This window comes from Patagioenas fasciata, chromosome 28 (assembly GCF_037038585.1).
Source record: "Patagioenas fasciata isolate bPatFas1 chromosome 28, bPatFas1.hap1, whole genome shotgun sequence".
Taxonomy (NCBI): domain Eukaryota; kingdom Metazoa; phylum Chordata; class Aves; order Columbiformes; family Columbidae; genus Patagioenas; species Patagioenas fasciata.
In genome coordinates, this window is record NC_092547.1 from 5,181,780 (window position 1) to 5,209,566 (window position 27,787).

General features: G+C 46.6%; 2 protein-coding genes and 1 long non-coding RNA gene across 7 annotated transcripts; 1 reads left to right on the forward strand and 2 right to left on the reverse strand.

Moving 5' to 3' along the window:
- Window positions 1–801: 801 nt before the first annotated feature.
- On the reverse strand, window positions 802–14,803 carry HOXC6 (homeobox C6). Of its 5 annotated transcripts, XM_071799880.1 has the most exons (4): window positions 14,170–14,803; window positions 4,564–5,305; window positions 2,935–3,159; window positions 802–2,208 (listed from the first exon to the last, which is right to left on the reverse strand). In XM_071799880.1, exons 2-4 carry the CDS (start codon window positions 4,598–4,600, stop codon window positions 1,871–1,873), a joined length of 600 nt encoding a protein of 199 aa, XP_071655981.1. In that variant the 5' UTR covers window positions 4,601–5,305; window positions 14,170–14,803; the 3' UTR covers window positions 802–1,870. The 5 variants fall into 5 exon arrangements, with proteins under 5 accessions (XP_071655981.1, XP_071655979.1, XP_071655977.1 ...); XM_071799878.1 differs by having other exon boundaries at window positions 2,935–4,740; window positions 14,170–14,801; XM_071799876.1 differs by having other exon boundaries at window positions 2,935–5,305; window positions 14,170–14,801.
- A 4,605-nt stretch (window positions 14,804–19,408) lies between these two features.
- On the reverse strand, window positions 19,409–23,913 carry HOXC8 (homeobox C8). Its single transcript, XM_065858914.2, has 2 exons — window positions 23,126–23,913; window positions 19,409–21,205 (listed from the first exon to the last, which is right to left on the reverse strand). The coding sequence occupies exons 1-2, from the start codon at window positions 23,559–23,561 to the stop codon at window positions 20,913–20,915; spliced, it is 729 nt and encodes a 242-aa protein (XP_065714986.1). The 5' UTR covers window positions 23,562–23,913; the 3' UTR covers window positions 19,409–20,912.
- A 292-nt stretch (window positions 23,914–24,205) lies between these two features.
- Window positions 24,206–26,524, forward strand: LOC139825786 (uncharacterized). Its single transcript, XR_011735985.1, has 3 exons — window positions 24,206–24,269; window positions 25,292–25,454; window positions 25,562–26,524. It is a non-coding gene; the product is annotated as an uncharacterized lncRNA (long non-coding RNA).
- Window positions 26,525–27,787: the final 1,263 nt, after the last annotated feature.

Here is a 27,787-nt window from a genome sequence, read left to right on the forward strand (position 1 = left end):
GCGCCGAATTATCTGTGTGTGGTTGCGGATTTACGTTTATATTTATGTTTGGGGCTGGGTTTTCCTTTGTTTTTTGGCAATCCCAAGCGCTTTACACCCAGGGAGCCTCCCGCTCCCTGGCCAGGTCGTTACCCTCTTGCAAAACGCTCTTGGCTCCTGATGCTGTTTCCTTGTTTCCTTTCGCTTTATTTTTTAAACTCTATCTTAATTTTTGGGGTCTTTCCTGCGCCTTGCAATAAAAAATCGCCTGCACGTTGCACATTCCAGACTGCAGACGAGCAAAGGGTGGGCTGGAAAATCACCCTCCCTAGGCTGTTTTGGTTGGTTGTGGGTGTTTTTTTTGGTTGGGGTTATTTTTCTGGTTATCCAAACCAAATCCTGATTGTTTCATTTAAAAATATATATAACTCGGAGGGGACTAAGCTGCTTCTCATCCCTGGTTAAGTGCGACCTGCTGTAAATATCAGAGCAAAGAGGCGAGGGAAATGCAGCTCCTTTTATCCAAGCTTTGCAATGGGGTCTCCAAGCCCGCGATCCGCAGCAGCGTTTGTTTCGCAGCGTTCCATCCACCATTTCCGTCCTCCTAAGGATGAGTTTGAGGAGAAAAGCGGCTCCCCCCCCCCTTGGAAAGCTTTATTGGGTCGCAATAAGCCGGGGGAGGGCTGGGGGGGGTTGGTCCTTCCGCAGAGCTGGGGGGTTCTCAGCTGTGGAGAGCTCAAATTAAATCAAAATGATAATAAAACCAGCGGAACCTTTGACCTGGTGTTTGACTGAGGAGGGTGCAATAAGAAATATATACTGTTTTGAACTTTGGAAATGCATTTTTAATCATGAAGCGAGAGGTATGGCATAGATTCCTGATGCCACCGAACAATACAGTAACAAGACTAATTCAAGGAGACAAAGCAAAATGTAATTATTTTTCCCCCCCTCCCTATTTTTTGGGATACTCTTGAATGGGAGAGGTACGAAGGAGGGAGAGAAAGGAGAGAGGGAGCTGATTCTCAGGAACAACACACAAGATAAGTGAACTTTCTAACAGGCTGTTACCAACACGAAACGTTTCGACTGAAGCTCAGAGGCCATTCTATAAACTTTAAAAATAATATTCAGTTTTTATTAAATACTCAACATAGTCCTCTGGACCTTTATACATGAGAGGGTGTAACACAAGGTTGGGTTATTTTTTTTTTAGGGTTTTTTCTTTTCCTTTTCTACCGCTATAGAACTCCATTCACTTGATACTGTGGAACATTACAGTGCTAAACATAAATATAAATACAGGTACCACAAACACAGTTAAAAATATTCACACAGAAACTGTCACAGTTTGTCGTATGCAGTGATGAGCCCAGGTAGCTGCTTAAATACAAGGAGGATGCTCTTGGAAATGCGATATTTAGGAGCTTTCTCAGGGAAGAAAATCAGTTTTGCACCGGGGGGGGAAGAGCTGCTCTGGCTGGGGGGGGGGAAGAGGCGCCTGGGCAGAGCCCAACCCGGTACAGGGGAGGGTGGGTGCCCAATTTTTTTGGGGGGGGGCGAGGCGGAGGGATAAGGAGGAAGGAAGGGAGGGGAGTGTGCGGCTTGGAACAGTCTTATCCCGAGTTAGATAAATAGGCGATGGATGCGTGTGCGGGTGGGGGGGGTCACTGGGGAGAGCACAGGGGGGGGGGGGGGCTGTGTAGCGGTGCCCACATTTCCACTTCAACCTTATTATTTTGACCCCCCTCCAATTTATTTTTTTAATTATTATTTTTTTAATTATTATTATCATTTTTTAACGTAGCCAAACATTGTGCCGGTGATAAATACGGGTCGGGGAGGGGGGTCTGGGTGATTGGGGGGGGTTTGCCGCCGAGCTGTCACTTTTTCACTCCTTCTGCTTCTCCTCCTCTGTCTCTTCTCGCTTCTCCTCCTTGGCCAAGCTGTCGGCGGCGGCGGCGGCCGTTCCCCCCCCAGCTCCGGAAAGGGTCGAACTCAAATTACTCTCTTTTTTCCATTTCATCCTCCGGTTTTGGAACCAGATTTTGATCTGCCGCTCCGTCAGGCACAGAGCGTTGGCGATCTCGATCCGCCTCCGCCGGGTCAGGTACCGGTTGAAGTGAAATTCTTTCTCCAGCTCCAAGGTTTGATAACGGGAATAAATCTGACGCCCCCGCCGGCGATCGGCCCCGTAGCCCACTCCTAAGGATGCCGAGAAAACACAGACTAAAAATCGTCAGCCCGCTAAGAACGCGGAAAATGAAGGGGTTGGTGGGGGGGGGGGTGCAGCAACACCCCGCACCCGCGCAACCCCCTCCGCCCCCGCGCAACCCCGCGCTCCTCCTCCCCCACCCTCCACCCCCGGCCTCCTGCCCCCTCCCCACCCCCTGCAAAAATACATTCAATAAAATAACTCTATTTTTAGATATATTTCTATTTTAATTAAATGAACCTTGGGCGCGCAGCGTTTTCTCCCGGGTCATTTTCTCCCGGGATGCTGCTCCCCGCCCCCCACCTCCCACCACCCCCCCCTTTGCTTTTTCCCACATTATTTCTGCCAATTGGAGGATTTGGGGGAGCCGGGGGGGGGGAAGTGGGAGCTTCCCCCAAGGCGTCTCGGTGCGGGGAACCCGCCACCGCAGCACTTCCCCGCACCCGTCATTAAAACTTGTTTTTACCCCGGTAATATTTTGTGCTTAACTCCCGAGCAGAGCTCGCTGCACTTTATTATCGATATTTTACACTCTCGAAGTCTTTTAATTAGAAAGAGCATAACAAGCCATATTTGCTTGCAACAACTTAACAAATAAAAGGCCTGTAGCTGCAACTGTGAAGGAGCTATATTATTGTTTTTATGGGGCCATAAAAAGTCGCTCAGCCTGTTCTGCTAGGGAGAAGGTCGTAAAGATGGTTCAGTTTATTTAATTTATATCTCCGAGCTGTAAAACTTACCACTGTGGGAGTTCATACGCTGCATCCATGGGTATATTTGAATGCTAGTTTTTTGTTCTTGCGAAGTGTTCCTGTTTTGGTCACTGGTAAAATCCTGTGCGATTGATGTCTGTGTATTATGTCCCATAGAATTTTGCCTGCAGCTAGAAAGCATGTCTTTTTCTTGGTAAAAAGCATTAGATCCATAGTCATAAGGTCCTCGGCTGGAGCTAAACACAACATTATCTTGCGGTGAATAAAAAGGAGAAGAATAAATCCGGTTTTGAGCAACGGCTGCTCCATAAGTAGAAAAATGCCTGACAGGGTCATAGGCAGTTGAATTGAGGGCTACGTTGGGAAGCACCTCTTGGCCACTGGTGAGATGGCAGGATAAAGATGGGTTTGTAAAATAGGAATTCATATCCTCCTCTATACCTGGCTGTGTGATTTCTTTAATATTTATTTCTGTCTCCAGTTTGTAGTCTGAACTAGATTGTTATAGGGAAGGCTCTGCTCCAGGACAGACAAAATGACAAAGTCAGCTGACCCGGGGGGAGCCAATGGGGAGGCGGGTGTCAAAAAGGGAAAAAATTGCTTTTGCTTCTGTTGATTCCCTAGTTGAAACTAAGTGGGCATGGAAAGTAAGTCTTGCACCCCCGAACCCCCCCCCCAGCACCCCCGGGGTGCGCTGGGTGCGCTGGGAGCGCTGCCGGAGCCGGGACTGGGGGGGCCGGGGGGGTCCTGCGTGGGGAGGCAGCAGCGCCGGGAGGGGGTGGCACCAATTTCTTAAGCCAGGCTTAACTTTTCCTTCCCCCCCCCCTCCCCCAAGCCCCCCCTTTTGCTGCTAATGAGCTTTGGAAGCACCGTCTGTGTGTCTGTGCGTTATGTTGCTTGTGTTTTGTTTTGTATGTGCGTGTGGATGATTTTTTTTGGAGAACTGTTTGCTTAATATCTTGTAATAAAATAGCTCAGAATTCACAGTAATAAATCTCAGATGTCCACAGAATATTAAGCCATAAATTACCCTCTTTTTTTTTTTTTCCCCCTTTCCTTCTTGTTCTCATGTAGCATTGGTCAATATTATGGAATCAAATGGTTGTGTTCCTGATGAGAAAATATTACATAAAGAGAGAGGGGGGGAAAAAATGGCGACTTCTGAATTGCTAACGTGTTTCAGAGCCTTCCCAAATTATGTCCTGGGGAGGAAAGAGGGGGGAAAAAGAGACACCCAGAAAGCAACACCCAACATTGCAAACTCACGTTAGGCTGGAAGTTGGATTTCTCCTCTAGTTTGACGTTTCTCCCCTCCAAGGTTTCCCATTTTCAGTGCTGGGGGATATTTACATTTGCAACAACAACAGAAAGGGAAAAGAAATAGGAAAGAAAACTAAAACCCAAGAGGATTTGGAGTTGGAATGGGGAGCTGGGCTGGAGACGCAACCTCGTGTTGGTGTTTGCAGCAATTTAGAGTTGCAGATATTTACAACTGATTGGGAAACTTCTCCTGCAAATATTTAGTTAGATGAAAAGAGGGATTATATCCAATCTTCTCTGGGTAGATTGCACCTAGAACTAATTGAAATGAAGGCAGCTAACCTCATTTTAATTTCAATCTAGAGCCATAAATTGCCCCTGAAATGTAAAACATACCTGCTGATCTGTAAATATTGCGAGGTGTCTTTATCATCCTGGTGGCTCGCTGTTTAAAATCCAATGCTGGCAGGGAAACCCCGGCCTCCTCTGCCTGGGTGTGTTGTGTTGAGTGGGGTTGTTTTCAACCCCTCCATCGTGTCCACGTTTTGATTCGAATCGAGAGGGTGTGGGGTGCTGGGGAGAGGAAGCTTTGTGGGTGCACCCTCCAAAACTGAGACCGTTTGTTTGTCTTGCCCTCAATCAATAGACTTAATTCCTTCCTTTTTTTTAAAGCGATGTATCCCTAAAAGATTTTAGCTGACAAAGAAGGCTTGGGGGGGTGTATATTTTTTCCCCAGCTATAACAGGAACCCGGATGCCAACGGATTTTATGCTCTTTTTCCTCTGTGTAACAAAGCAAAGTAATCAATGGTAGCAATAAAACCATAAACGAGACTACAACTGACAAAAAAAAAGCAGCAGCTCGTGTATTCATCTTCTATAACGTTAAAGCTTCCCCTGAGTGTCACTAGGGGGGAAAATCAAGTTTCGAACCAAAAAGGAGGGAGCTGGGAGGGTGCACCACGTTCTTTAGCTGCTGGACCCTGGGGGGAGCGCACCTAAGGCTGCCCAACTTGGTACAGCACCCAGCCCCATGGCCATGGGGAGCATTTCCAGGCGTTCCCCCCCCCCGCTTCCAAAATCAAAAGCCAACTTCAGGTTGCTTTCGTTTCCCTTTTTTTTCTCCCCATGGGGATTTCTGGAATGACAGAAAAAAAAAAAAAAAAAAAAAAAAGGCGAAAATCCAGGAATTAGGCAAGAAATGTGATTATTTGGGGTATTTTGATTTTTTGATGGTTTTTTATCCCGCCTTCTGCTGAGTTGTTAAACCCAAAGTCAGAGGCACTTTGGGCAGATGTGGGGAGCCAGGGCTGTGCTGCAAATATCATTTGTAAATATGATTTATTACGCATGGGCGCGACTCCCCAAAGCCAGGGCTGGGTGACTTTGGAACCCGCCGCTACTCCCATAGCCCAAATTATTGGGCAAGTCCCCCAAATGGACTTGGAGGGACGAGGAGACTTTGCAGCGCTGCAGAAATTAAGGGGCCGGACCTTGGCTGGGGCAGATTGACATGGGATTGGCACCTATGGAGGGGGATTTATAGAATCACATAGAATACTTGGGGTGCTTATACCCACATCACCCTCGTCAAAGTTTGGAGGAGTTTGTGGAAAACCCCCTTGTAGGCTTTGATGTTTTCCTTTCCATTTGTTATTATTATTTTGCTTCCCACTTCCGTTTTGATTTCTTTTATATGATTTTATTTATATTATATTGATTTTATTTGTTTTATTTCATTTTTAAATTTTATTTTATACTCCATTCTATTGTATTATTTTTGTATAGGTGCTCGAGGGCTGTTGTAGCAGAGACCTGTGTGATAACCGTGTGACTAGGAGTCGAGAAAGTTAAGTGTTTTATTACTTCTCTAAACAGAGGGCAAGTCTTAAAAGTCTGCTCGATTTATAGTGAACAGAAACCAGCTGCCGTAAAGAAACTCCAAATAGAATCCTCGCCCTGCACTGAAAATCAGGATTCTGGGGAGAAAAGGGAAAGAAAGAGGAAGGAGTGAAAAAACACAGCACAACCACCCCCAAAACTGCACCATTCAAATATGTTTTACTCATTGCGATTCCTCACGGTTTGAATGCACTGGTTCTATATATATATATTATTATTATTCTTATTTTTTTGTCCTCTCATTGATATTTTCTACCAGTTTGGGGCTTACTCGAAAGTATTTCACCAAGCTATGCCACTACCCAAAAGGTATTTATTCCCCCCCCCCCCCGAAAACACAGAGAGGGAATATGTGGGGCGCTTTCTGGTTAAATTGGTCTGCAAACAATTATGTAAACTCATCAGCAGAAGCAAGAACAGATGTTTTATTAAAAGTGCTACACAGCAGTAGAAATATGGACAAGTCTTCGAGTAGCTCTTTAATACGAGTTGCTCTTTGTTCCCAGGAAAGAAAAGCGCCCATAGAAATCTGAAATAACACCCACCACTCATAAGCCATATTTACCACCCCCCCTCCCCTTTATTTTTTCATCTCCCCCCACTGATGCTCACACAGAGAGGGAAAAATACATATATATATAAGAAGAAAAAAATACGAGTCGGGAGATTTCCTCCCCCCTCCCAGCTTTAATTAGCAAATTGATGAACTGATTTAGGGAAAGGAAAAAAAAGAGGCTTAAAAAATATATATATATGCAATCCCAACACATGTGTTTTCTATCCCCCAGTAATTACTGAAAGGAAACGAATCCAAATCGGTGTCCCCCCCCCGGCCGCCCGCCCCTCCTCGCCTGCAGATCCCGCTACTGGCAGCGCTGCTGCCCGGCCCTGCGGCCGCTCGGGCTCTTTGGGGGGGTTCGGGGGGGTTTTGCTGTCTCTTTCCCAACCACGTTGTGTATTTGGGGCTGATTCCCGCGTGGGGCAAAAGATGGGGGTGGCCCCCCCCGCCTCGCCCACGCGTGTCGCGTTGGGAGGTGCCCACCCCCCGCCACTACGTGCCCCCCGCAGCCACTTGGAAATTCCAATTATTCGAGCAGGGCGAGGGGGGGGTTTACTGTAAACTGCTGCCAAAACGGCTCTATGGGGATGCTCTAAAGGGGGGGGACACCCCTTAATCTCATCACCCCCCCCCCAAAATAAACCCCACACCTGCGTGTTTAAGGCCCACGCACCCCCCGGCTATGGGGCCATGAGCCTGCGCGCCCACATCGGATCAAACCCTCGAAGCTTTTAGAGGTAAATACAAGTGATGCCATTAAAAGGCTTTTTATTTAAACTGATTTCACCTTGTATCTGGGTTCTCTGCCTCCCCCCGTCCCCCCCCTCCCCGCTTCGCTTTCTTTTTTAACTTGACATTTATGGCACACGTGAGTCCTAATTATTTATTTGGGTCTTTCGCTGGGAATTTATTCCTGCTCTTTACAACGGGGGTTATTCCTACTCAAATATTGCTTTTTGCTGTAAATAACACTGGGGGGGGGGGGGCGGGAAATAATGGTCAAAAATAAGGAGAACACCCTCCCAAATAAAAGGGGGGGCAACGGGATAACAGCGACCAAGCCTCGGAGGTTTACATGGGGGTTTAATTCTCTCTCCCCCAGCCTGAAGTGCTTCGCATTGTTTTGGAGCCGTCTCTGCTCTCTGTAATTACAACCTCGGAGTCAGAGTCTGAGCAGCTCTTAATTAAATAAAACGAGGAGATGAAATCTCCCTTTCCCCCGAATACTTTTATTCGGAGCTTCAAGTTTTATCCCACCGCGTTGGGGAGGGGGCGGCCTATTTGGGAGGCTTATTTCTTAATTAAATGGCACTTTCCGCACCAAGATGCACGAAGCCATTATTAGCGAAAACACCCATTTCCCCCCATATCTTCCCGAAGCAAAAAAACACACCCAGCGGCATTTCAGTTATTTTTCCTTAATACAAACCATCCCAAACCCCCTTTTTTGCCCCCCTAGGTGAGTAAAGATTATTTACCACCCCGTAGAGCTACTCAGACGAGTCATTTCTTTGCATTTTCCTATGGATTTTTTTGGTTGCTTTCAGCGCGATGGAGGGAAATGGGTTTAGAGTGTTCGCGTTATTTTATTCGCTGAGTTGCTTTGGGAAAGCGCAGCAAAAGTTCAGGGCAACTCCAAGTTGCAGCGCTCAGCGCGATTAAAAATACATAGAATAATAAGAATAATAATGGAGGGGGAAAGGGGGGAAATAAGGGTTTTCTCGCTTGTAAAACCGCTCAATCGCTGCACAGATTTGCAGGGGTTGGAGGGTGAAAAACAAGAGGGAATTCTGGCAATTGTCAAAACACATGTCTGCTGAGCAGGAAGCTGGAGGTGTGCGGGAAGAGAAATTAATCCGCTCCTACTCCTCAAATTCATCCCTCTGCTTTCTACCGAGCTTGAAAGCGCTTTGGAGCCTTTATTCAGATTTTTCCCTGCGACGGGAGGAGGTTTTAATTCTCAAATATATATATATTTTTAATATATATAAGGGGGGAGGTGATTGATTTCATTTATTTCTCTCCTTCCCCAGATTTATTGGCGAATCTCAGCCCAACAAAAGGAGGCAGCACCGAAAATCTCCCCGCGGAAACGGGACTTCGCTGGCTCTTAAATGACCGAGTAACCGCGTTGAGGGAAGAAAAAGGAGCCAAAAACAAAAGTTAGCGGAGAAAATAAAAGCGAAGGGGGAACCTCCCCTGTTAAACCGCCGCAATTAAATTGGATTTGCTGATTAAACGCCCCGCTGAATCAATCTCAGCGCTGGGAAAGGGACCCCCACCCCCTTTTTTTCTTGGGGAGGGGGGGAAATCCTCATATTTGAAGGGGTGTAAAGCGCTTTGTTTATAGGGAGGGGTCTGCGGAATATTCCTGGTGCTTCCTTTGCTAAAAGTGGGGTTAATGGTGCTTTGGGGGTTTATTTAAGCTCGGTTTAAATTCAGTTGGATCCAGGAAAATACCTTTCGGCCCCCAAACCTGCCCAGGTGGCAGGTAGCAACTTTTCCCCAGGGAAAAAAGATACATATATATATGGATATATATGTATCGATATATATATATGGAGATATATATGGAGATATATATGTATCTCCACCTTTCAGCTTTTAATCCGTGTTTTTCTCCAATTTGGGGTCTCTTTTCGTGACCGAGTGGGAATATTCCCTAACCCCCCCCCAAAATGAACCAAAACCGACAATGGCGCTCGTGACGTCACACCCGTCGCGGCCAAGACTTCGTGGCGTAAAATAAGGGGGAAAAGGCGACTTTTTGCTGCATCCACGCGTGTTTCTATACGTGTGTCTATATGTGTATATATATGTAGAGATGCAATTACTTCTGCGGGGTGTAGAGATTAAAAATAAAAGGAGGGGGGTGTTATTACGTTCTGCAAGGGTAACTCAAGAGTGAAGAATTGTTGTCATTAACTATAGGCACTTTTATCCTTTATTCTTCGCAGATCCGAAGGCAGAAATTTAATCATAGGTGACTCGGAATAAAAATAATTCAGGAAACAATAATAGTTGCCTTAATGATGATTTTTTTTTTTAAAGGGGCGATCACTTAGGCAGAATTAAACTATATATTTGGAGACGATCTCTTGAGCACTTTGGTGAATTTATACATTGACATCGTCTTTAATCGAGCAACAATTTAATATTTCAGGATTTGCTTAAATACACTCATATTTTCAGGGGGAAAACACCGTTCCCGAGCTGACATGCCGCATCTATTTTTATGGGTTCGCATACACTGGGATGATTTAAACCCCCGTAACACGGAACGAAAGGAATAAAGAGGAAAAATAGGAGGAAAAATGGGGGGAAAAGGGTGAAAACCCGCCTTGAATGAGCAGAAAGTGCGAGTGAGGAGCCTCAAATGGCTGCGGGAAACTTGGGGAAGTTTATGGGTGGGGGTCGGGGGGGGCACACGACTCAATGTTAAAGGGACTAAAACAGCTTTGTAAAGTGATTGGGTTTTAATACGTATTTTTTATTCAGGAGGGAGAAGCTTATTCAGGACGTTGCGCTCTCTCCCAACCGATGTGGGGGTCTAATTTTAAACACCCCCCCCCATTACACACCCAGACAAGGGGGGGGGAAATAAGCCACCAAATAGCAAAACCTTGCGGGTTTCTGTCACTTGGTGGCAGTATACAAAACAAGTAAACAACAACGGGCGGGAATGGAAACGCTCCAAACGGGGGGGGGGACGACACCGTATGAGGGGGGGGCCACCTGTGGGACAAACGCTGCACCCCCCCATCTCTTAGCGTGGTGCGGGATTTGGGGTTTTTTGAGGGGTTTTTTAGTGTTTTGGGTGGTTTTTTCGCTTTGCTTCCAGTCTCCCCCCCTTCTCTTTTTATTTCCCCCCCTCCCCGCCTCCCATTGAAACGCGGGGGCTTTAGTCTGGGGACAAAGAGTTTTACAGCCAAGGTGTGTCCCGGGTGACAAAGCGGCCCGAGCGGCCTGTCCCCTGCAGACTGCGTCCAGACACCCGCAATTGCGGGGACTTCGGCCTTTTATTGTGTTTGTGTCTGGGGGAAAAAGAGGATGGGGGGGGGGGGGAGAGACGGGGCCGCTTTTTTCCTTCCTCCTCCCCAGCATCTTCCTCCTCCCCAGCATCATCCTCCTCCCCACCACTTTTAGATCTTTAATTTAATTTCTTTTTTAGCCCTGACCTAAAAGCACTGAAAATTGTAGTAATTTTATTTTTCCCCTTTCCCTCCTTTTTTTTTTGGGGGGGGAAAGAGCGAACTGCAGGGATTAACCCCCCCGTCAATAATAGTAATACGATCTCCAACTATCCTCTCCAACAATAAAATCCTTGATCCCTCAATGTTCCGCATCATCCTGTCCCAAAGTGTATTCGCCCCTCTATGACTAATTATTTGATCTTCTCCTCCACACGCCGAGCGCCGCAAATTTATCTCTCGGGATAAAAAAATAGAGATAGAAAATAACCACCACCAAACCGCAATAACCAACCCAAACAAATCCCACAAAGCTCCGGGTAGAAATCCACACCCCCCCCTTCCAAAAAAATAATCACATTTATTGGGGAAATAACCACAAAGATACGGATCCCCATCGCAAATCGATGTGAGCATCACCACGCTCACGGCTCGCACATAATACCTATATATATATAAATATATATTATTTCTGATGGGTTTGGTTTATTCGTTCCCCAACCCGAAATTCCTTCACACGCCCGAGTTGGGAAATCGCTTCTTTCTAATAATTTCTTTGTAGTTCTAGGATTAATTTTTCCCCAGGTTCTTACAACACGGCGGATTCCACACAATAAACCCACCCACGCCTTCTTGCTCTGTATTTATATATATTTGATCGCAACACGCGGTTTTAGACGCCGCGATAAACGCCCACGCACGGGGGGAAGATCGTATCAAATTAGAACCGGGTATAAATGCGCACAGCGTGTTCACATCAAATACAAATCCCTCCTGTTTGCACAAACCCTGTTTACGTCCTGTACTCAACACCTCGGAATAAAACGCCCCTGTAAATAAATTCAGCAGCATTTGGGCCGCCTTTTAATATTTTCTGTAGTATCCTGATTTGATTTGATTGTATTTTCCTCTACCGATTACATCTGTCGAAGAAAACCTATTATTTCCTGCAAGTCCATGCCAATAACACGTGGCGATTTTCTTATAATGTTGCAGCTACAAGCAGCAATTTATTTCCTCTGCTTTAGGCTGAGATTTAGGGAAAAAAACAAGCTCGCAGAATATAAATCATCCCGTTATTCCAGCTCTACATCCTAAAATTGTTCCTCAGCAAAGCGAACGGCTGAAGGATGACAATACGTCAAGGGAAAGGAGAAAATCAATACATTTCCAAGTTGTTTTGGGGGTTTCCAGGCCTGGCAGGAGGTTTAATGCGGGGAGCGGGAAGCGGGGAGGGGGAGCAGACGGATTTCAGGCTGAAAACAATAAAAGATCCCATTTCTGTAATCATGTGGTTCCAATAAACACTCATTGTTTGCTCATAAAATGTCTTTACGACCAGGCGCGGTCCGGGCTGAGCCTCCACACAACGGGCTTTTCCCAGCGAACAAAACCAAGGCAAAACCGGCTCTTTCCCCCTTCTTTTTTATTTATCCCCGAACCTTCTGTTTTATTCCACGCTCGGAAAATGAAACATAAACGGAAAGCCGCGTGTTGTCTCAAAGGCAACGCGCTGCAAACTTGGGGTTCACATCGCTTTTGGAGGGGAATGGGGGAACGGCAGCGCTCGGTTTTGTTCGGCCGATAATTTCCAGCCCCAAAGGCAGGAGAGCGGGTTTACCAGATTTCTCGAAAGAAAAGCGAAGCCAACTTGGGAAACTTGGCCTCTTTTTTTTTTTGCTTTCATTTCTTGTTCTTAATTAAATTTAACACGCCGCCACCAGAAACCAGCCCAGAACTCCACAAACGCTCTCGCTAATTAACCTCTGCCAACGCGCGCTGAGAATTAAAACAGAGGAGGCCATTTTTATTAAGAAACAACAGAAAACAACATTTCTCTTTCTGTTTTAAAGCACGAAAGGAGAAAATGAGGCGCCCCTCTGGCCTCCAGACCCCTCCTTTCCTCCCCAAAATCCCCCTTCCCGCAAAGGCCCAACCAACCACACACTCAAACCCCCCCAAAATCGCTTATAATACACCAGAAAATCGCCATCTCCTCCGCCACCCTTCCCCCCACAGGGTTTATTTTATGTCCGCCCCTATATATGTATATACATCCAGCCCTATACGTGCACAGACTGGCATGACCAGCAGCAAATCTCTGCTCACGCACACGCTCCTTATTATTATTCTTATTTAAAACACAGAGGATTTATCAAGGAGGGGGAAAAGAAATACAACCTCGGGAGGAAATGAAGTCACTGCATTTTATATATGTGTATATATATATATCTTTACGCGGCAGCGGTATACACAGGGAGATAGATAAGATTAGATGATGGATGGGTAGGTGGGGAGGTAGGTGGATGGATAGGTAGAGGGGGAGGTTAGGAGGGGAAGGGTCACGCTTTAAATCTCACCCGTTAAACCGGAATTAAAGTTGCTGGAGGAAAGGAGGAAAAAAAAAAGCACAAAATAATAAAGAATAAGGGAAAGGGGAGGGACTTTTGCACGCAGATAAAACAGAAAAGCCAACAGCGTGTTAACCACTTCGCAGGAGAAACCAGAGCGCTCCTGAAAGTCATTATTGTGATTATTTGTGACGTGCCGGAGCTTGTTTCCATCGCTCCTTTGCAAGGGGGAGTTCAATAAAATTCCCTAAAATTCAACAGAATTCAATCAAATTCAATAAACCCCCCCCCTTTCCGGCGAACTTTACACCCACCCGGTTGCCAAGAAGCGGACGCTCTTGGGATGCAAAGAGTTGATTGTTAATCAGTTCGCTCTTAATATTAATTATCGGCGCGGGGAAGAGGCGCGGAGCCCCGCGGAAGAGGCGCAGGCCGCGGAGTTGGGGGGGGTGGTAGGCTGGGGTGTGGGGGGGTGTTAAGGGGGGGGCAATGGGCGTGCAAGGCCTCGCGCACACAATTAGCAGCGCAGCTCATTAACTCCAGCACTACCAGCCGGCTCGGACGCCCCACCCGGGTTGCGCCGGGCCGGCCCCTTCGCGCATGCGCTTCCCCCCCCCCTTTTATTTCTTCACGTTTTTTAAGGAAAACTTCGGAGGATTAATTCTTCCATCTCTATTTCTTCATTTACCCCCCACACACCCCCTTCCACTTCTGCTCCCATTACCCCCACCCCACACCCCCCCCCTTCCTCTTCCCCATCCCCCGGCGCCCCCCAACCTGCCTCCCGCACCCCGAATATGACATCAGCAATAGCAAATCCTATTTTCTTTCCCCCCCCACACCCCCCCCCCCCCGAATTAACTGCATTTCTGCCGCCCCGCAGCAGCTTTTCCCTCATATCCAAGCTACACCCCTCGCTCGCACAACGATGCATCATTATCCTCAACACCCGGGCTATGGATCATTAGTTACACATTTTAACCAATAAGGGAACACTTACCAGAGGCTCCTGTCTCCCCCTCTCCCTCTCTCTCACTCTCTCTTTTTTTTCTCTGTCTCTCCCTCTTTCTGATCCACTGACGCTGCAGCTCAGCTCCAAAATCATTAAAAAAAGACCAAAACAACAATAAAAAAAGGCGTCAAAAGCAAAATAGTTCTTCTCTGGTTGGGGAAGAGATGGGGGAAGCTCGGAGGAGGAATCTGTGTCTCTCTCTGGGGTTGTTGGGGTTTTTTTGGGGTGGTTTTTGGGTTTTTTTTTTGGCTTTAAAAAAAATAAAGGTATTTACAACTGCTTGTGCCCCTCAGCGCCGCATCCTGCAAAGGAAACGCGGCGCGTTTTGCCCCTAGGGGTGGGGAATAGGAGGCGGCAACCAGACGCAGCAGTAAACTCATTAATGCCAAAATGCCCAAAGCAACCGAGAATTCCAACCCCAAGGAGACGAGGGGAGGGGGGGAAAACAAAAAAAAAAAAAGAGCGAGATTTTTTTTTTTAAATTAAAAAAAATAATAATCATCATCACGCTAATAATTAAGGGGGGGAAAAATACCATCCTACCCCTGGCACTGCTTGGACTGTTAAAGGCAAGACTACTGCGAAAGAGTCATAAGAGAAACCACAATAAAAAGTTCACGTTCATGGATGGAGTCCACATGACTTCCTGTGGCCAATCCAACTTGTGATTCAGTCGTAAACTTTTATTGCTCAGCTGTAAATTTTCTGCAAACAACCAGGAATGCGTTGCATTTTTTTGTGACGAGTGCAAATGCTCTCGTCTGTCGCCATGTTTATACAATTCTGCTTTAATATTAGGATTTGCCCCCCCATTTACGCCCCCCCCCGCCTTGTCTGTCCCCCTTTTTTATCCTTTAAGCCACCGCGTTAATATAAAGGAGGGTGGGGTTTATATATTTTTCTTAGTTTTATTTTCCAGCCAGATTCGCTTTAATGCGATGATTATGAGCTGCTCGCTTTAATTTTCACCTCTTTATTTAAACTAAGGAGACTCGGCCTTTAGCGCGGAGCGTTATTAGACTCCGTGTCGCTAATTAATTGGGGGGGGACACACACACACGGTGAAACATCGAGAAAGGGAAGCGGTGGAGGTAAAAATGGAGCACATTGCATTGGAAAAATAAATACAATAAACGGCGAGCGCACGTTAATTTTGAACAGCATGGAATGAATGAGCAAGGACAAGATGCTCGAGGAGAAAAACAAGGGGAAATGATGAATTTCTGGCCACCCCGGATTTCCCTGCCAGGCAGATCCGCAAAGGGTGTGTCCGCTGCAAATGAAACCGTCCCCGGGCAAAAAAAAGCCTCTTCCCACCTTTTTCCCCCCCAAAAAGCCCCATTTCCAGCCCTCCCCGGCCCCATCCATCTCCGCGCACCCCGGGGGGCACCTGGAGCCGCCCGGATTCCCCCCGAAACTTCAGCCAAAGGCGCATTATCGCCCCAAAAACTCGCATCCCCTACACTAAATCCCCGAAACCCACCCAGCTTTCTGGGACACCTACACACACGTTTATCAAGCGCTTTTTCTAATTATTATTATTTTCCTGTGCTATTTTTCCCCCCAGCCTTTTGTTTTACCGCGCCACAGCGATACCTGATAAAAAGCGCTATTTTCTATTATTATTATTATTTTTAGCCCTTTCATTTTATTTATTTTACATTTTTCTTTCCTAACCCAGCGGGCTCCTTGTAAACTGCTGGGAAATATCGATTTGGAAAGGGAGCGACATTTTTGGGCCGTGTCGAGGCCTGCAATGGAGGCACCACGCGAACCACAAGCGGTGTAAATAGGCGACCGCAAAGCCCAGCTTAACTCAACCCGGCTCCCGCACATTAAACCCTGCGAGGAGCCGCCTTTCTGCTTATAGAAAGCCATCCGTATCTATTTTTCCCCGCTTCCCAAGCCCAAATTTCAGCTCGCACGCACCGAAATTAGGCGGAGATGGTGTTTTTATGCCGCAATTTTCCCCACCGGTTTCTCTGTGCACCCGCATATTTCCGACCCTTAATTTAATTTTAATTGAGGAAAATACAACAAGGGGGTGTGAGGAGGGGAAGGGGGGGGTGTCTCACTCCATGCCTCTTGAATGTATTTATTTTTGCTTTCTCCCCCTGGCTGGCTGCGTGTCTGGCTGCCCAAACAACACAAAGGTTGTAATACAACCGGATGGAAGGGAAATTACTTTATTCACTTTACAAACCACCAATAAATTTTATAACAGGTAGTTAAAAGTTACGAGGGGGGAAACTACGACCACAACAGCTTCCCGAGCACAATGGAGATCCCATTTTTTCCAGAGAGCGAACAAGATCATAAATTCCATAATGTAAAGGGGAAATTTTGATCGCGGCGGGCACAGAGTAACCTGGGCGCACATTTCCTAAGGAGAATTTCGGGCGATCGTTTCGCTCCTTCTATCCCCACCCCCCCATAAAACCGCCTCCCCTCTCCTTATATTAGCGAGGATATTTTCGGGGAGGGAATAAAAGGATTTAAGCCGGGGAGGTAAAATAGGACGAGCTTAAAAACTAATAATAAAACATAGAGCAGAATTGCCTTTTTCGAACAAAACTAGCACAGAAAGTTTCCCCCCCTCCGCCCCCGCGCATTTTCCGCCCCTCCCGCCTTTCTCGCCCCCATCCGCGCAAAAATAAATGGAATGCCCGAGAAATTCGTTGTCTCTCCAACAGAATCCGCGCCCATTTCGGGGTATAAAACCTAAACGAATTTTTTCGCCTAATGGCTGCGTTATGGCGCGGCGGCGGCTGTGATTAGAATAATAAATTAAGGGAAAATAAGCAATATGCTCAAACTCAGCTTTTCGAGGAATTATATTTTTCACAAATCACAAATGGAGATCCGAAGGAAATTTGATTGGCTAATAAAAAGCCTGGAATAGGACGATATTTCTTACTTGAGGCGGGTAGATGAGTCTAATTTCAGTAATACCGCAGCTATGATCATTTCTGAATAAGCCACTTTGTGAGGAGCGAATCTTCTCTCAAATTACTTTCCCCCATAAAATAGTCGCTTCTCTTTTGCTCGGGAAATGATGGAGTGATTACAGAAATAACTGGATGTCATCTGAAGATGCGACTCTGTTCTGTTGACTACAAGAGCATAAACATTTACCCCCAAACGAACTGCTGCCGCCGTACTTTCCATAATTTAACTCCAGAGCCTTTGGATAGATAAATGTCATCCCGTAGCATTCGTTCGGAGAAAACTACTTAGATTTGGGGATTTCAATATGATGGATGGAGTGCGGATGCAGCTTCTTTTTTAGTAGTATTTTTAAACACTTCGCTAAGTTCTCCCTCTCCTTCCCCCTTCGTTGGGTGGATATTTTAAATGCGAAGAATTCATCGCGGGTTTTTATTCCTCAAGTAACGTAACATCCAATGTGGTTTATTTGCACTGATTTTTGCGGGTTTTTAATCCCTGGAATGAATGAACACGCATCCATCCTATGATGGGCGGGGGGGGGAAATCCCTTGTAAACACTGAATAAATAACCCCAAGAAAAAATACAACAGAATAATTTCTATAAAGCTCTGTTAGAACAAACCGCTCTGGTTTACGGCTAATAAACCCGCTTACCTTCCGCGCCTGCCCTCGACGTGGAAAAGTCTAGAATAAACCTTACTGGTGCCTTTTAAACAATGTATTTCTAAGGAGATTTAACGCCGGATAATGAGAATATTACAGGGAAATGTGCCTGTATCGGTATTTGGGGAGTGGGCGCTGCAGCCTCAACCCCATCCCCGGGTAGGATTTGATGCCATTTGGGGGCGATTTTTACCCCCCCCAGCCCCATTTCTCCCTGGGGTTGCAAATATAATGGGGGGGAAGGAGAATCAATAGGTGCGGGTGCACCCACCCGCGTCCCCTTTTCCTGCGCGCCGCGTAAATATTTTTAATTAGATTTTATGTAATTATTCCCCCACATACACACCCACCCCCCCGGGTAGAATCCAGCCATTCCAAGCCCTGAGGCATTTAAATCCTTTAAGCCTCGGTGGGTTTTGGGTTAAAAATATGTGAAGCCCACAGAGGAACCCTCCAGACATAACTGAGGAGCCTTGTGCTGCCTTATCTGCAATATCTGGGTAAACATCCCGTCTAGTGCTGCATCCCTGGGCTCTAGATGATGGAGTCCATATATCAGCAGGGAAAGGGGGGAAAAAAGAGCAGAGATAGACCCGGGTTTACAGATCAATAGACCCCGTTCAACGAAACGAGGCTGGTGGGAAGAGAAATATTTGGGAAGTTCATCTCCTATGTGAGAAGTGGGAGGGAGAGCGGAGGGCAGCAGGGGCAGGTTTGGCTGGGGATAGGAGGGAAGATAATGATATAAAATAGGGAAATGAAATCATAAGGAATACAGGAGGGAAATAAAATAAAAGACTGGAATAAAATAATAAGCTGGAATAAAATAATGAACTGGAATAATAAAATAATATCATAATGGTCGCGACGATAGTCATAGTAAAATAAAAGGTTGCGTTGCGTTTGTGTCCATAGGGAAGAGGAATTTGAGGGAAGTAAAAGGGACTTGGCGCCCGAGGGAACAGAAATAATCTAAATAAATAACGCGCTTTGTGGTGTTTTTCTATAGGAAAACGCACCGTCCCGAGCCCGCCTGGTGCCCAGAGCCGGGCAGGTTCCACACCACCTCAGCCCCCCAATTTCTCACCCAGAACACCCAGAAATAGGAGAAAATCGGCGTCTCCTGCCCAAGCCGAGCAAGCAAAGGGTTTCACTGAACCCCAGAGCAGGGTACAAAACCAGCTCCTTCAAATGCCATTTCCCAGCTGGGGGAAGCGAAAACCCAACCTTGATGCACTTCATCCCACCCCACGAAGAAACCTTTCCCACCGCAAAGACTTAATGCTGGAGACATTGCAATACCTTATTTTATTTATATTATATTTTATGTTATTTTGGCGGACCCACAGCTTCAGGCGGACAATTAGCAGCCCCGTTGGCATTTTTAATGAGCATTTTGCCATCGTAGCAGTGAAATGCCAGGGATGCAGGAGGGGGAGATCACCCCCCCTTGCCCAAGTCACCTCCGCTGCTGGAGCCAAATCTTCCCATTCCCCCCCAACAAAACAAGAGGAGCTTTGGGTTTTGCGGCGTTCCAAGGCTGGACGAGCCCACTCTGAGCGACGGACACGCGTGGGCGGTTGGCAATAGAGACACAGCACCGCAGGCAGCGCAGTCCTTTTAAAATCCTTTATTTTTATTATTATTATTATAATTATTATTATTTACGTCATGTCTCACGTATACAATACAAATCCACGGCGTCCAGAGATGTGGGTTGCTATTTTTTTTCATTTTTTACTTTTTCGGGCGGTAATTGCTACATTCAGAGTTTGAACACGCAGAACTATGTTTTTACATAAAACAAATGACGATTTCCTTTATTCGTTTCGAGCATGTTGCATTAACAGATAAGTCAAGACAAATAGATAACTATACATTCAGTGCAATTTAGTTCTACACTACTTTATAAGCACAATAAAATAATACAATACTGTGCGTTCTCAACTAGGCAGTTTCAGTTGTTGGGATTATTTTTTTTAATGATTTTTTTTTTAATTTTCCAAGAAAATAAGCAGCAACGAACGACAATAAAACCGCATTACAAATACTTTCAAAGCATGACTCCTTCTATAGGTAGTGATAAAGTACAATACAAGGTTGGTTGGTGGTGTTGGTGGGGTTCTCTTTGTATTCTTTATTGTTATTTTTCTGCTACTTAGTAGCTCGCATCAGGGCAAAAACACAGCGCTTTCTCTTCAATAAATCCTCACCAAGTAAAATTTCCAATACATAAGCCCCTTGTTGCTAATAGGTTTGCTAATTATTGCAGGTTTTCCCTTTAGGTAGTACATGAAGAATTTCGAGTGCTCACACAAGCAAAGAGTAAACAGCGCCTATAGAAATGAGGAAGGGTTTGGGTTGCTTTTTTTTGCCTTTTTAAAATTTTCTTTATGTTTTTTGGCCTATCAAGGTATATACAAGCCCCAGACCTATAGGAATGGGGAGGGTTTGGGGGTGTGTTTGGGTGCTCCCAGGTATGCTCACCCTCCAAGCTCCTCTTCTTATCTGGCAGGGGCTGCAGTTCGGGCCCCTCCGGGGGGGGTGATAAATGGCTGGTGGGAATGGAGATCTCCACAGATAGACAGACAGACACTACACAAACAAGCTAAAGGAAGCACCCTCGGCTTTCCCCCGGGGGGGCAGTGGGGGAGAGGCAAAACCCGAGCTTCAAAAGAGACCAAAAATCAAGAGGCCAAGGCAAAGCTGGTGCCACAAATACATATTTTGCCCCCGTGGTTGTGCGCAGCTTCGCAGGCGGGAGCAGGGACGGGCAGTGACATTCGCTTGCAGGCTTGGCTTAGCACTGCTGGGGCTCGGGGGGTGGCTTTGCTTTGCTGGATTATTTCACTTTACATTGTGTTTGGTCCCCCCACTCTCGCAGTCGAGCCAACTATGTATTTATTGAGCTAAAAAACGCAGCTATTAAAAAGAAAAAAGTTAAAAAAAAAAAAAAAGAGTAGGGGAAGTTTCTATGACAATAAAAAAGGCTACAACTGTTTGACAGGTAGTTACTGCTGTGTGAGCCTCTCCATTCTATACTCTATAAAAGCAAATGACCGTCGTAAACATCTCGATTTATCATCTGCCATAAAACGAGACTTCAAGGGGCTGAGAACTCAGTCCTTGCTTTCTTCTTTTTCCTCCTCTTCTTTTTCCTCTTCTTCATTCCCTTCTTCTTCCGTTTTCTCCTCGTCCCTGGCCCCCGGCAGCTTATCTTTGTTGTTTTCTTTTTTCCACTTCATCCTCCTGTTCTGGAACCAGATCTTCACTTGTCTCTCGGTCAGTCCCAGGGCGTGAGAGACCTCAATCCGCCGCTTCCGTGTCAAATACGGGTTGAAGAGGAACTCCTTTTCTAACTCCAGGGTCTGGTACCGGCTGTAAGTCTGTCTGCCACTGCGTCTTCCGGGAGCTGTAGGACACAAACATCAAATAACTTCTTAATTCTCCCCATTTCGAAACTCCCCCACCCCACCCCGAGCCCCCCTCGCCTTGGTTTTCCTAAAGAAACTGCTCGCCCTCCCCCCCCCAAAAATAAGCCCCCCTCGGATTTTGGGGTATTAAAGGCACTAAAGGGAAGTCGCTGGGTTGTTATTAATAATTAGAGGGCTGGTGTGGGTGTTAATCCTGGTGGGCAGTGGTGGGGAGTGCTCAGCTCTGCCTGCCTGGCTGGGTGCAGGGAGGTGGGTGTCAAGCTCATTCACAAAAGAGACCTTTCCAGTCTCCTCAAAGGTGATTCTGGCTGCTGGATCCTGGTGGGCAGCTCCGTTTTATTCAAAAATGATAGCTGTTTTCCTAGGAAAGGTGCATTGTGCACCATCAAAACCTCTCCAGCCTTTCTCCTTCTCCCCATTCCTTTTTTCTTCCTTTCTCCCTTTTCTTTCTCCCTTTTCTTTCTCCCTTTCTCTTTCTCCCTTTCTCCCTTTCTCCCTTTCTCTTTCTCTTTCTTCCTCTCTTTCCTTCTCTCTTTCTCTCTCTTCCTCTCTCTCTTTCTTCTTCTCTAAATGCCCAACTCCTGCTGCCTTTTCCAAACGTTCATCCCCAAAATACAGACTCGGGGTTCTCCTCTTTGCTGATATTTACGCTGAATATTGTAGCTGCATTTCCCATTCACCCCCCTCTCGTTTCGGTCAGGTCTGTGTGAAGCACACAGAGGGGTGCATATTCGCCTGTGCAAACACAGGAATTAGATTTAAAACCAGTCGAGATGGACGTTTGCAGCAATAGGCAAAAAAGAGGGAGAAAAAGGACTGAGCAGCTGAGCCCCTGCACTTCCTTCTGCACGGTCCTTAATGAGAAAAACAAGCTGTTTGCAAGAAAAATCATGGTGAAAAAAAGCTCCAGTTTGAAATGATTGCATCCTTGAGCCCAGCTCTAGGTCAAAGCTTAGATAAATAGCGTGTTTTCCTCTGCGCCTATCTCCCAGCCTCTGGGCCACATCCTCCCTGCATCAGCCACAACTCCTTTCTATTTGCTTTCTATTTATTTTCCTGTTGTTGTTAAATTTTGGTGGGGATGAGGGGGGAAACTTGAGGGCTCTGATTGTCCTTAAAATCACCACTAACCTTCACATGTTTTGAATTAACAAGGCTTCTAGACAACCTTGCTCCTTAGGTGGGGGAAACTTGTACTTTGAAGTATTTCGCTTTCTGTGCAATTATCTGGACTTCGCAGGAGCAAAGTTCCATTCAGCCCAAATTATTTGGAATTGCCCACCCCCTTTTTTTTCAAGCCAGGACAGCAAACTGTTCTCCACCCCACCCCAGAGCTCTAAGTTTCCTTTTCTGCCTCAACTTTTATCTCTAGGCTTTAAGAAACCGATGTAAAGTCTTAGTAATACTTAGACAAGTTCCCACCTTTCAGGCTTCGTCTCCAAGCGGTTATGAAGGGCTATATGACATTTTAAAGAGCGGTGTATTATCAACATGCAAATAACCTCGTGGGAGCTGTATCTTATTGCCTATCCTCAAGGCAAGCAATAAAACCCAAGTTTTACTTTATTGTGATTTAAGCCTTTTGCAGGGAATCACCTTGCTGGCTCTCTAGTAACTGCTGGCTTGTTTGCTTTCAAAGGTCTTCCTAAAAAGAAGAAACATTAGCACAAAACTGCTCATTCCTTTCATATTTCACATCTACGCCCCTCATATTTATATCTTTACATATATATATGTATGCATATGTGTGTATGTGCATGTTTATAGATCTGTTTGTGCTTGTATATGCATACATATATATATAGATAGACAGACAGACAGAGAGAGGAGAGAGAGAGAGAGAAAGAGAGAAAAAAATAGAGGAAAACATTTAAGGAGGAGGAAAAAAAGGTCCTAACCGTGAGGTCTCATCCATGGGAACATGAGACTGGGAGACGAATTTTGATTTAAATGCCCTTGTCCCTCGCTAGAGTTACTGTTGGAAGACGATTTACAGTCAGGATATTGTACAACAGTCGTCTCTTGCTGAGCACCATAAAGCGATTGCCTCGGTAGAGCTTCATATCCATAGAATTTAGAAGCGTCTCCGTGACACGCCAAGGCGCATGGGTTTTGCTGGTATCCAGAGTTGGAGATGCTGGAGGTTCCGTGGTGGAAAAACTCTTGGACGTGGTGTGAAGGGTGCTGGAAGGTGGGAGCAGTGGTGCCCGGACCATACACCAGAGCATGGCTCCTGCTAACACTTTGTGGAAATCTGCAGTCGTAGTAAGTTGGCTCCAGCGATTCACCGCCTTTGTACTTGGAAAAGAGAGGATTTACAAAGTAGGAACTCATGACCCTCGCATGCAAAAAAAAAAAAAAAAAGGACCAAAAAAAAAAAAAAAGGAAAAAAAAAAAGACGGTTTAATTCTGGCTTAGTGCGAGATTGTCCCTGGACTGTCTCAAGTCCCGCTTTTGAGTGGCTCTTTTATTTTTTTAATGCGATCTCAAAGGCGTTTCATGGTGCCTCTGTGTGTCTGCACGGTGGGTTCTCGGTGCTCTTGACTTCTCTTGTAATCTGTCGGTAGGTAGAGCTCTCTCTCTCAGTTTCTCTGTAACTCTGCTCCTTCCCTTTAACACCACAGGCAAATTCCTCAAAATCCCGGTGGTGTGGCTTTTTTTTTTTCCTCTCTTCTTCTCTTTTTTTTTCCCTCCTCTCCCTGCCCGCACACGCGATGTGTTCACATCCCTCCGCCACGCTCAGCCCTGCCAGCCAAATCACTGCGTTTTGGGGCGCTTTATTTTGGTTTGGGGGGGGGGGGGGGTGGATGAAGGAAAGGTGGTGGATGCCGGGGCGGGGGACACACACAACCCTCCGGAAAGCGGCGGGGGGGGCCCACACCTAATGAGTGGAGGAGGGTGAAGGTGCGCATTAATATCCAACAACACCCCCCCACACACACACCCCCCCTTCTTTTTTGCCTCTTTTTTTCCCAGCAGCAGCCTCTTCACTGATGGCAGCAAATACATGCGCTGGGAGGTCAGCCTAGGTAACCTCAACAGGTAAAGCGAGCCCAAGCAGCCCCCCCTTGTCACCCCCCCCCCCCAAAAAAAAAGAACAAAACGGGGTGAGCTTCTTCTAATGCTCAGCATCGTGTGTCCCCCCCCCGCTCATGGGGTCACCCGTTTGCCAGGGAGGATGGTTGGGGGTGTCCCTGGTGTTGTTCTTGTTGTTGTTATTGTGTTGGGGTTTGGGAGGGTGGGTTTGGTCCCACCTAAAGGGGGGGGGGGTGCAGAAAGAGAAAGGGGGGGGGGTTCTGGTGTGGTTGGAGTCGCTGAGCACGGATTTGCTCCTTTTTTTTTTGGTTATTATGATTTTTTCTTCATTTTGGGGGGGTGTGCGTGTTGTTGTTATTGTGATGGTTGGGGAGCAAACAAACAAAAGCAAAAACGGGAGCGAGCGGGCGAGGGAAGCGTCTCCCTATTGATTGGCTGCTCCTTGCTGTCCTTCTTTAAAGAAAATAAAGGCAGAAAATTATGGGGAGTTATTTATCCCCCCCCTGACCCCCCCTTTGCTTCCTTTCAAACCAACCACTGAAAATCCCCGGCTGGGAATAACAGGGAAGCGCCTTTCCAAGGGAATGAAGTAGATTATTGCTACTTTGGGTGAAAAAGAGGCGAAGTGAGACAGAAAGTGTGTGCCCCCCCGCTTTTATGCGTGTGAAAAATAACCAGCGAGCTCCTTTTTCCTGTTGTTTTGCTGCTCAACATAGTGATTCCCCCCGCTTTTTCTCCTATTGCAAGTGGTGTTTGTGCCCCTCGCCCCCATGTTTTCTTGCGCTCGCTGGAACCTTTCACTTCGGACACTTCATTTTTACGACCGCACGAAGGAACTGAGCTCATTAAAAAACGGCCACACAGAAAAATCATCAGGATTCGTGTTAATTTTTCACGAAAAGAGGGGGTGGGGATGGGGGGGGGGGGGGTGGGAAGGACACACGACAGCGACACTTTGGCAGTGATTCCTTTCTGTAGAGCCGCAAAAAAATTGTCAGAGCCACTTCATGACATTGTGTTATTCGCAGTCCCCGCGTTGCCCTCAGGAGTCCACAGACCTTCAAATCTTTCCCTCATGTTCTTCCACCAAAGGAAAAAATAGGCAGTGTAATTATTTTCAGAAGAGACCCGGGTGACTCCGACCGGCTTCAAGTGTGGAGGGAGCAAAATACCATTCCAAGCTGTTTTGAGGTGTGTTTTTCTGCCCAGTAAAGGTCACATTCTCGGTTTTTTGGAGGCATGGGGTGGTTCAAACCTCTGCTGAGGTTGCAACGCTATTATTGTTATTCTTTTTGCAGACGCCTTCCCAAGAAGAGCAAAAGACCCAGTATAGCCACCTTTATTAGATTTTCATACGTGCTGGGTGTATTTTTCCATGTAGTGCGGTGGGTTTTTCCTCCCCGTGAGCAGACAATGAACTATGCAGGAAAACAGTGATGTTTTGAGAAACTCAAGCTACGAAGAAATAGCCCTCATACCCCAATAATCTCAAGGACGGCGCGATAACCATGTTCGCTTTTACAGAGCTCACCCACCTCACCCCCCACATCCCCCTTTCCCTAGGGAAACACCCCCCCAAAAACAGAAGAAAAGAGCAACTAGGGACAGAAGCTCCTTAATTAACAGCTCATAGTCGAGGTGATCATTTTAATCCTCTAATCAATAACATTTCTATTTTCAAAAGCCTACGCATGCAATAAAGGCGGCCGCGCAAATTAAAGTGGAAAAGAGTGAAATAAGCAATGAAGTTGTCAGATGTGGGCGCTTCGGGCTGGGATTTGGGATGAGATGCTTGCGTTTTTCCAGTCGTTATCCCTGGATGCAGCGAGCAAAGGTGCAGCGAGTCTTTCCGAATATTTAGGCTGGGTAATGTTGGTTTTCAGTGGCTGGGAAAGGACGGAGCCACCATCCCCTCTTAGATTTCATGAAATAAGATGTATACAATTGCCTGTTTATTTTATTGTTATTATTTTTAAGGAAAATATCTTGACATTTGGTGTCTGGGCGAAGTGCTGCTCTTTGTCTTTAGTGTCTTGGCCGGGTGTAGATGTGGGGCTGGGTGATGCGGGGGTGATGTGTGCATGGAGCTGTATCGGTGTGTATTGTACTTTGAGGTGTTTCATTGCACCCCCCCGGATTTATTCCCCCCCCCCCCCGCTTTGCCCTGACCTTCACTGAAAAATGTCATTCCCTCCTTCCCCACCCCAAAATGAGATTTGGAGACGCGATGTGCGGAAATAAAGAGAAAGAACAAAAAAAAAGCGAACGCAACCACTTCAAAACAGGCGATTTTTCTGTGCATTTTTATGCATTTACGCGCTCCCCGCGGAAAAACAAAATCAAAAGAAAGGAAGAAAATATACTTTAAAAATAAGCGATTGATGGGGGTTTTCAGCATGGGGTGAAGGGGGTGAAGCCAGGCAGCTCCGCGTCTGTTTGTCCCCCCCCCACTTTTCCACGCCGGGATGCGGAGCCGCTTCCGCGGGTGCGGGGGATCCGCGGGGCGCTCCCGGGCGCGCTCTCATTGGGCAACAGCGCCATCTCGCGGCCGCGCAGGGGCGCAGCGCGGCGGGCGGGGGGGTGGGGATTGGGGGGGGGGGTACCGGGCGATGCGTTAGAACCGATAACCCCGGTATGGGGGGGGACGGACGGGGGGACCCTACAGCAGCGACCACCCCTCTATAAACACCAAGAATCTCTGGAAAAAGCCGTTCCCCCCCTTTTTATCCCCCCCCTCTATTTCCCCCTTTTCCCACCCATAAAAAATCACAATAAAAAAGCAACACACGCACGCAGAACCAAACAAACCCACCAGATGTGCCACCCCCCCCCTCCACCTCCCCGCTTTTATCAGTTTTAGCTTCGAGTTGGGGTTTGATTTTCTTCTTTTTCCCCCTTTTTTTTAAGCTCCCCTGGTCCGAGGGGGGTCTGTTGTTTGTAGCTTGTAGACAAAACATTCCAATAATCCGGTTTCAAAGAGAAGAGCACCCACCTTATTTAAACCATAAAGCAATTAAAGCCAGACGTCTAGCCAGATCTAGGGTCCTGTTTTGTTCGCTCCTATTCAGCCCCGCATAGCAGGGAGACAAACAGAGTTGTAAAAGTGGCATTTTTTTGGCTGCGGAAATGTACCTATGGCCAGCTGTAGGGTCCTGTCGGTTTTGTGTGCTTTACAAAAGGGTAGATTTGAAACCAGGCACACACACACCCCCCACCCCACAAAAAAAAACACCCCCAGAACCTTATATACATGCCTATGGATATAGATTTGCTCTCCAAGCGCATCTCTCCCCAGGCAGAAATACATGTGCATGTTCACAAGCGCCGGCACACAATAGCTGTATCAGTATGCGTCTGCACACACGCGCCATATGTCAAAAAATGCCGAGATTGGAGCATTTTGATACATTAGTCCCGGGAAACGCTGGCCACAGGGTGCGAACCGCAACTATATATATATATATTTAAATTCTTATTATTTATTTTGAGCCACACTGGGGTGTTTTGGGGTTTTTTTTTTTTTT